Here is a 10,122-nt window from a genome sequence, read left to right as displayed (position 1 = left end):
TAAGTGCCATCAGCGGCACTAACAATCTGGTTTCATTTCTTCAAGAAAATAAAAATGTCTGGTGGAAGTACTGATTATCTCGTAACTTTAAAAATCTACCAGCTGATCTAAAAAGTTCAATCTGCTTCAGAGCTGCGTTCTACCGCCGCTATGTTGGCAGAACATGAGCAAAAGCAAAGAGGGACATATAATTCCCGTCCAACTGAATCTCGTTCTTTTTCTCATTATTAAACATAGAACTATGTTTACAGATAAAGGGCAAAATGTATTACAGTATAAACCAATTTATTACATTCTCCTTAAAAAAAATATATAAATAGTGAAACATTTTGTAATAACTGTTGCAATATGTAACAAGTTATTACAAAATGCAGTATTATTACATAATGAGTTGAAACTCTATTACATTATTACATAATGCACCGTTATTACATAATGTGGTGCTACAAACTCAAAACAGAAAGTTCATTTGTTTTTTAATAAATGAAATAAAAAGGTTGTTTTTTCTCGTTTCTCATTTCAAGACGAATAAGCGTAACGCCACGTTATTACCGCCACCAAAGAGGTTATAACATCACCGGCGTTTGTTATTCAGATATCGTTAAATCTAATGAGCGGATCTTCATCCAAACTGGTTCACTGGTGCTTTTTGATAAAAGGAAGAAAACGACATGTTTTATTTTTGCAATATATTGTCTCATCTTGTTTTCTTTCAAATTATGAAGTCAAACCATGGAACCACCGAACTCTATAAATGAATGAAGGCAGTTGATGTGGCGTGTGAGTCCATGTCGACCATTGGAGGAGGTCAGAAAACAGAAATTGCTCGTTTTAGCAATTCAATTTAAATTTCACACTATTTAATGTCCGTCACTGTTCTGTGTGTAATATACATTATTCTTATATATAGATATATAGATATTCTGTGCAATAATAACAATCTCTGGTATCATAAAATACTATCACAGATTTTATCTTGTTCTTTTTTCTTAATATCATATTACTGCTGTTGCTTTTTATATTTATTATTATACGCATTCTTTTGCGACTTTTTTATTTATTCGCCACAATATAAATTTCCCCATTGTGGAACAAATAAATGATTATCTCATCATACGTGGTCACTAACCTCTGTGGACACATTCAGATTATCTGTTAGACGTTTTGAACTTTGACCTTATAAACGCTGTCGAGAAAAGAAAAGCGGTGTTCCGCTATAATACGGCTGAGGAGCACCGTGATTCCCTCCGGTGGAATCGAGTGGAATCCCAGTGATCCTCTCACGGAAAGGAGACACACACACACACACACACACACACACACGACATGTTTTATGGTGTTAGGAACTGAAAGTAGATGCTACCCTTATTGCTCGTTATAGAACCTGACAGTCAGTGCAGTTTGGCGGCAGAACCGAGACGAGAACCGAACACACACACACACACACACACACACACACACACACATGGAATTCTGAGAAACAGAAGAAAGAGCGAGAAGGAAAACATCAGGGGGTCAAAGTTCACGTTCGTCTTGTGAGCTGAAGCTCCCACAGCTTTTCTGGAGCCTCTGATCCGGAGAACCTCCTGACATCGATCCCTTCCTGGGTTCCTTCATCAGCTCGTATGAACTTGCATGTTTCCTGGTACTGGGGCTGCTACGTTCCATTAAATATCTGTTTTTGTTTACAAAACCTGAAAAAGCTAAAAACCCTAAAGAAAAACAAAAACCAAAAAAAAAAAAAAAGTAATTTTTCTTTTCTTTTCTTTTTTAAACAATGCAACCTGATTACAAAATACACCGAGACGTATAAAACCTCCATCCCCCTGCGGAAGATGCTCTTTGAATCAACTGAAATTAAGTTTTAAGTAAGGAAATCGGCCGGCAAAAAAAAAAAAAAACGACACAAATTTTATCTTCATTGTTCACACTCATTCACCCTCACGTGCTGCTCGGCTCGCCATCGGGTAGCGCCATCGGGTAGCGCCATCGGGTAGCGCCATCGGGTAGCGCCATCGGGTAGCGCCAACGGGTAGCGCCATCGGGTAGCGCCATCGGGTAGCGCCAACGGGTAGCGCCATCGGGTAGTGCCAACGGGTAGCGCCATCGGGTAGCGCCAACCGGGTAGCGCCAACGGGTAGCCCCATCGGGTAGCGCCAACGGGTAGCGCCATCGGGTAGCGCCAACGGGTAGCGCCATCGGGTAGCGCCAACGGGTAGCGCCAACGGGTAGCCCCATCGGGTAGCGCCAACGGGTAGCGCCATCGGGTAGTGCCCTCTGCTGGTCGGTTTTGGCGCCACACACGGTTTGACACCCCCCCCCCCCCCCCCCTCGCTCTCCACATCTGTTAGTGAGTCAGTACTTTTTTTGTTTTTGTTGACGGGGTTAAAATTTGGTAGAGAGCTACAACGTGCTTCTAAACGGCGTAAACAGAGAAGGAGTAAAACACACGTCGTATATAAAGGTGAGAGTATGGAGCTACTGGATATGGCCACACTTGTACAACGAAACACAGAATCATAGATTTGCTTTTCTCTATATCCTTTTGTCTCGCTCTTGTTTTCTTTCTTTTTTTTTTTTTAAACAGATTCGGTTTAAAATAGTATTTGAGGAAGACGAGCTTTACAGTATCCTGCAGCAGTGGACGTCACCAGAGACTTTCAGACACACACACACACACACACACACACACACACACACACACATACATACACACACACACACACACTTGCGCGCTACCCCTATGGCATTATTGGGATAAGTCTCTGCTCCAGCCTCTCGTACAGATTGTGCCTTTTGATTAAGAGATCACAGTTGTGATCGGCTCCGTTCTCTCGGCTCGGTACAGTATCATTGATGAGGTTGCTATTGATTAGTGTGTGTTTTGCGGATCTTGCCGGGTCGAGGAAAGAGAGAGAAGAAGAAAAAAAAAAATCATCTTTGCATAAAGACGCTGGAGTCTCTGGTCATGCAGGCCCCGTCCAGGATGCCAGTCCTCCGGCGGGGAAACAGGCAGAACACCGAGTCCGTCCTCCTCCAGCGCTAATGTGGCCGCCGTGCTTCACTCGGGGTGTCGTCTCGTCCCGAACGGACCGTGGTCGTCTGAGGGGTCTTAGTGTCGAAGGTTCTAGTGGGGGGTGGTGGGGGGGGGAGGTGGGGGAGTTGGGCGGGGCGTCTACGCTGTGCTGGATTTACCCAGTTCCTCTCTGATGACTGAGGACACACACAAGACAAAACACGAACACGGTTACAGGAAGTTCCGATCCACCAGCTCCGCTTTGTGTCACAATCAACTCGTCGTCACTGAAACTCTGCCGGAAGGAAGGAACCGGGACGGAGAACCATGGTGCTTTTCCACGAGTCACCTCCTGAACCCGACTCGACTCAGCCTGGATCGTTCTCCATTACAATATAGTCCCACCACAGCGTGGGCGGAGTCATCACTTTTCCCCCGTCGTGCACAAGTAGCCACCCTGATGTGATGCGGAGCGAATGTCCGATGGATATTAACTCAAATAATTAATTAAATAGTATATATTTTTATATATTTATTAATAATGTTATAAAATGTGGATTGTTACGATCGCGCTTCACCATCCGGTGTTTCGGTTTAACTGGTGCCCCTGCTAACTGGTGCCTTCCGCCACCAGCCATTTGCAGCAGCTGATGTTAGGACGGCGACGGGTTCTGCCCACGTCACATTGTCTACTGGCCTCAGCTTGCTGGGAACCTGGCGGAGAACCCAGGAAAGTACCTGGTAGCAGGAAAGTACCTGGCATCAGGTACTAACATGTAATGGAAATAGCGAGTCGAGTCGAGTAGGAACTCGTGGAACTGCGCCAGTCGGGTTGGTGATAGTTTGGGTGATAGTTACCATCAATGAGCTCTTCTTTTAGCTTCGACAGCTCCTTTCTCATCTCATCGAGGATGTCCTAAAAAGGCAGAAAACACAGGTCACACTTCAAACCGAGGACAAAGGAGAGCGATGGTTTCTGACGTCTTCTCTCCGAGAGACGGATGATCGGTTCCACGCTCTGGTTATTTTAGTTAAGGTTCAACGTGAAAGAACCTCGAAATAACATCGACTATAAAACTGTTTCCTTTGCTTTGGTTTATTATGAACACAGTTATTACCGTCGCCAACGAAGTTAGCCGAGAAGGTTCTGGTTTCGTCCGCGTGTATTTATTTATTTATTGGTTTGTATGTATGTTGTACCTACTTATTGCAAAAAAAAAACTACTCACCGAATTGCATGAAATTTTCCTTTGATGATTTGTCATCATCAAAGGACCAATCCATTCGATTCTGGGACGTTAACGGCTAAATGTTTCTGAATAAATCGTGAAAAACTGCGACAAAAATGTTCCCATATAAAGCGGACGAGAGAGGAACCCCACGGCGGCGATCAAAGGAGATCTGTTGCCATGGAGACGCTCCCTGCTCAGGGTTTCACAGTGACGTCGCTACCTGACCTACCTAGTAGCTATCGTGCTAGCCATGCTAACTCGGTTCCTTGAATGGACGGCTGGTGAAGACCAGCGCTCTACCGAGTGTAGCTCTACTTTATTTACTTTGATCAAACCTGAACCAGTTGAATTAACATAAACTGTTTGTACTGGTCATTTTGGTGTATTTTCACCGTGATAAAGACAAATATCTAAAAAATCTTGATTTCGTTCGGCGAATCAGAGGAGAGATGTGACATTTTCACTGTTTTGTCCCCGACGCCTCTGCGGCTGCTGACGAAACGCCGTCGCCCTCAGTGAAAAACGACGCGCTGAACGAGTCAAGGTCACGTTGTGTTTGTGTCGCTCTTTGCGAGGTCGCCCTGCCGCCAGACAAACGTTTGACAGTCCTGATTCTGGGTTATGGCGACTTTCAGCATTAAAACCAAGCAGCAGATTAAAGTCTAAAAAGATTTATTCTCTGAAAAGACAAACTCAGAAAGTTTTTAAATCAGCAGGTTTAGTCTCATCTCATAGTCTCTTTAACTCTTTATTAAGCAGCTGGTCATAGATTAACTTCCACCTTTTCTTTTATCGGATTCTATCTTATCTTTTTTTTTTTTATGATTATTATCAGTTTGATTTTTATGCTTTTATTTTACAATCTCCACATGTAGCACGTTGAGATTTTTTTTCATAAATGTAAAGTGCTTTAGGACTTAAGTTTTTACAGATGTTTGGACACGCCTTCTTTATTTACTATTTACATTGTAGAATCCCACTGAAGGCATCAAAACTATGAATGGACACAGATGGAATTATGTTTTATACTATATTATATTTCCTGAAATGACACACATACATACAAACCAGTATATTAACTAGAGCTACACTCGGTAGAGCGCAGAACTTTGCCAAAGGCACATTTGTTTGCGTGACCGAAATAGCATCCAGAGCATTATAGCTCATACCGATGCTATGACCAATAAACCAATAAACCAATAAATAAATACATGCAGACGAAAACATCCCTTTCTCGGTGTGTGTGTGTGTGTGTGTGTGTGTGTGTGTGTGTGTGTGTGTGTGTGTGTGTGTGTGTGTGTGTGTGTGTGTGTGTGTGTGTGTGTGTGTGTGTGTGTGTGTTGCACCCACCTTCTTTAGCCGGTCGTAGTCGACGGCCTCTGTTGGCACACCGTTGGCACTTAAGGATGAAGTAGGTGTTGGAGTAGATTTAGGTCTATGAAACATGAACAAAGATCACAGGAACAATCAGTCAATCGTTCTGCAGCCTGGTTCCGAGTCTGGTTCCGAGTCTGGTTCCGAGTCTGGTTCCGAGTCTGGTTCTGACTCTGGTTCTGAGTCTGGTTCCGAGTCTGGTTCCGAGTCTGGTTCCGAGTCTGGTTCTGACTCTGGTTCTGAGTCTGGTTCCGAGTCTGGTTCCGAATCTGGTTCCGAGTCTGGTTCTGAGTCTGGTTCCGAGTCTGGTTCCGAGTCTGGTTCTGCAGCCTGGTTCTGCAGCCTGGTTCTGAGTCTGGTTCTGAGTCTGGTTCCGAGTCTGGTTCCGAGTCTGGTTCTGAGTCTGGTTCCGACTCTGGTTCTGCAGCCTGGTTCTGAGTCTGGTTCCGAGTCTGGTTCCGAGTCTGGTTCTGAGTCTGGTTCTGCAGCCTGGTTCCGAGTCTGGTTCTGCAGCCTGGTTCCGAGTCTGGTTCTGAGTCTGGTTCCGAGTCTGGTTCTGCAGCCTGGTTCCGAGTCTGGTTCTGAGTCTGGTTCCGAGTCTGGTTCTGCAGCCTGGTTCCGAGTCTGGTTCCGAGTCTGGTTCTTTTTCTATCAAAACAGGAGTTGTCCACAGTCACTCCTTCTCTGTAAGAATGCCTTGAAATGAGTGTGCTGCTTCTGTCGCTACACAAATAAAGTTGAATTGAATGAACCTGCGGACCGACTTGGTCTCTGTCGGCCGGTGGAACGGTGGAAAGGATTTAGCAAACAGTGAAAAATGAACCATTAATTAAGAGGAAGGAGGAGGAAGAGGAAGAGGAAGGCTCCAGCTGCAGGACGTTCCTCCACAGACACTCTGAACAGAATCTCCAGCTTGAAAAAGCAGACGAGTCAAACAAACAGATTAATAATCTGTCAGAGGAACCAAACAATCAGATTAATAATCTGTCAGAGGAACCAAACAAACAGATTAATAATCTGTCAGAGGAACCAAACAAACAGATTAATAATCTGTCAGAGGAACCAAACAATCAGATTAATAATCTGTCAGAGGAACCAAACAAACAGATTAATAATCTGTCAGAGGAACCAAACAAACAGATTAATAATCTGTCAGAGGAACCAAACAAACAGATTAATAATCTGTCAGAGGAGTCAAACAAACAGATTAATAATCTGTCAGTGGAACCAAACAAACAGATTAATAATCTGTCAGAGGAACCAAACAATCAGATTAATAATCTGTCAGAGGAACCAAACAATCAGATTAATAATCTGTCAGAGGAACCAAACAAACAGATTAATAATCTGTCAGAGGAACCAAACAAACAGATTAATAATCTGTCAGAGGAACCAAACAATCAGATTAATAATCTGTCAGAGGAACCAAACAATCAGATTAATAATCTGTCAGAGGAACCAAACTGTGTGTCTGGATCACTTCAACATGCTGAAGGCAGAAAAAACGAGTTCTTAGTGAAACACAATGACTTTTCTTTACTGTTTTAAACATCATCAATATTTGGGACTTTTTTGAATAAAAAAAAAACAATATTAAAACAAAATGGAAATTTATTGTAAAAAAAGTATTAAATAGTTTAATAGGACTTTAATTTACTGCTCATGTATGAGGCCACCACATTAAAATAAGTTTGGCATCTCTGCTTTAAATGATTTATTTTAAACTTTTAGCTTTATTTAATCCAGTAACAAATTTAAAGGGGTGAAATTATCTAACTTTTCACCTCCTCCTCCTCTTCCTCCTCCTCCTCCTGTTCCCCTCCTCCTCCTCCTCCTCCTACTCCTCTTCACCTCCTCCTCCTCCTTCTCCTCCTCCTGTTCTCCTCCTGTTCCCCTCCTCCTCCTCCTCCTCCTACTCCTCTTCACCTCCTCCTCCTCCTTCTCCTCCTCCTCTTCACCTCCTCCTCCTCCTCCTGTTCTCCTCCTCCTCCTCTTCACCTCCTCCTCCTCCTCCTGGTCTGGTCGCTCCAGAAACCTTCAGTATTCTAAGTTTATTTCTCCTCCTTGATTTTCCTCCATTTGAATATTGGATCATAGGAGCTGCATTCAGAATCTGCTGTGTCTGTGTGAGCTGGACTGGCTCCGCCCACACATGCCCATCTTGGGAAGAGGAGGAAGTACTTCCTCTCGTGGTGCCATGTGCCAGAGCAGAGCTGCCTAATTGTGGGAGGAGTCAAAGGGAGGAGCCTACCTTGATTGGGATTGGCTAAACCCCCGATGACACTATATAGGGTTTGATTCCTGATTGGCTGCTTGGAGCAACACACTTTTTAAAACCTGGAACAAGCCAGGGACAGAGAGGACAGACTGTCTTCACTTCTGGGACGTCAGTCCAGGTATGGGGACGAGTAGTACTGATGGAGAACCTTCAGGAAGTGGATGTTTCATAATATGACCCGTTTAATAAAAGATTAGGGATTTGCAGTAATCCATATTGACTTTATTTTCCGATGAACATTGTTCATTGACTATTGTTTTCCTGAATTGTACAGACGTACAGTCTGCAGGTCAGTTTCCACAATCAATACCAGATCAACACATTTCATCCTCGGGGGACGATCAGCACCAGAACGAGTCAGTTGAAGGAGAAAGAGGAATCGGACTCCGTACCTTCCGATAACAGGAGATTTGCTACCGTTCATGGTGTTGGTTCTCTCCCACGGCTTCCTGGGCGTGTCTGAACAGCAAGGAAACAGAAATACTCTCAATACAACGGTGAAAAACACGACACGTCACAATTATCAGGAAGGAAACTGGTTCAACCCGAATCCTGGAGGTGTTTTGTCTCTATGGAGAGTATCCAGCTATCCAGAGTATAATAGTATAGTAGTATAATAGTATAGTAGCATAATAGTATAGTAGTATAATAGTATAATAGTATAGTAGTATAATAGTATAGTAGCATAATAGTATAGTAGCATAATAGTATAGTAGCATAATAGTATAATAATATAGTAGTATAATAGTATAGTAATATAATAGTATAGTAGTATAATAGTATAGTAATATAGTAACATAGTAGTATGATAGTATAATAGCATAGTAGCACAATAGTATAGTAGTATAATAGTATTGCAGTATAATAGTATAATAATATAGTAGTATAATAGTATAGTAGTATAATAGTATAGTAGCATAATAGTATAGTAGTATAATAGTATAGTAGTATAATAGTATAGTAGCATAATAGTATAGTAGCATAATAGTATAGTAATATAATAGTATAGTAGTATAATAGTATAGTAATATAGTAACATAGTAGTATGATAGTATAATAGCATAGTAGCACAATAGTATAGTAGTATAATAGTATTGCAGTATAATAGTATAATAATATAGTAGTATAATAGTATAGTAGTACAATAGTATAATAGTATAGTAGCATAATCGTATAATAGTATAGTAGTATAATAGTATAATAATATAGTAGTATAATAGTATACTGGTATAATAGCATAGTAGTATAGTAATATAATAGTACAGTAGTATAGTAGCATAATAGTATAGTAGTATAATAGTAGAGTAGTACAATAGTATAGTAGTATAATAGTATAGTAGCATAGTAGCATAGCAGTATAATAGCATAGTAGTACAATAGTAAACTGGTATAATAGCATAGTAGTATAGCAGTATAATAGTATAGTAGTACAATAGTATAGTAGTACAATAGTATAGTAGTATAGTATAATAGTATAGCAATATATTAGTATAGTAGTATAATAGTGTACTGGTATAATAGCATAATAGCATAGTAGTATAATAGTATAGTAGTATAGCAGTATAGTAGCACAGCAGTATAGCAGTATAGTAGTATAGTAGTATAGCAGTATAGTAGTATGATAAAGCAGTATATCAGCTGCGGGGGCTCACCCGGGGTGCTGCAGGCCGACACTTTAGACGACATGTTCAGTTCTCCTTCCTCCTGTGGAACCAGTCACACTCAATCAGAGACCAATGAAACACAGAACATCTTTCAAACCTGCTTTAGACTCGTATATTTATTCTCTGTTCGTGTTTTTAATTTGGAGTGTCTTTGTTGTTATTGTGATCAGTGTACAGCACTTTGTGTCCCTGTGACTGAGTTCAATGCTTCACAGACAAAGATGGAATGGTGCAAAGGAGAATTTAAAAGACAATTCAAGACAATTAAATCCTATGAGCCATAATAATTAAGTTAAATGTGACATTGATTGTGATTAAATATGATTTGTGTCTAAAATAATAATAAATAATGAGCTAAAATAAGTTATATACAACCTGGATTTGATCCTGCTGTCATGACATGATTTGATTCTGTGTGACTCATTTGAATATTCTGTAAATTGCGCTTCCGTCCATTTTGTATTTTTTTTTTTCTGTTATTGTATTTTGAAGAAAGAAGCACCCAGAACACGTTTTTATCTCCTTTGTGCTCCTTTTCAATTATGTAAACATTCACTT

At 41.2% G+C, this 10,122-nt stretch overlaps 1 protein-coding gene across 3 annotated transcripts in view; it reads right to left on the bottom strand.

Moving 5' to 3' along the window:
- Window positions 1-2,377: 2,377 nt before the first annotated feature.
- enah (ENAH actin regulator) overlaps window positions 2,378-10,122 on the bottom strand; it is a 34,663-nt gene continuing 26,918 nt past the window's right edge. For all 3 annotated transcript variants that reach the window (XM_080490737.1, XM_080490738.1, XM_080490736.1), the window contains 5 exons: window positions 9,553-9,604; window positions 8,293-8,359; window positions 5,599-5,683; window positions 3,875-3,932; window positions 2,378-3,213 (listed from right to left, as the gene is read on the bottom strand). In XM_080490737.1, coding sequence (XP_080346863.1) covers window positions 3,176-3,213; window positions 3,875-3,932; window positions 5,599-5,683; window positions 8,293-8,359; window positions 9,553-9,604 — 300 coding nt within the window. In that variant the 3' untranslated portion in view covers window positions 2,378-3,175. The remainder of the gene's footprint in view (window positions 3,214-3,874; window positions 3,933-5,598; window positions 5,684-8,292; window positions 8,360-9,552; window positions 9,605-10,122) is intronic.

The sequence above is a fragment of the Lipophrys pholis genome (genome assembly GCF_963383615.2).
Source record: "Lipophrys pholis genome assembly, chromosome: 21".
Taxonomy (NCBI): Eukaryota; Metazoa; Chordata; class Actinopteri; order Blenniiformes; family Blenniidae; genus Lipophrys; species Lipophrys pholis.
The sequence above is the reverse complement of the archived record's forward strand: the minus strand, read 5'-3'. Positions and strand labels throughout refer to the sequence as shown.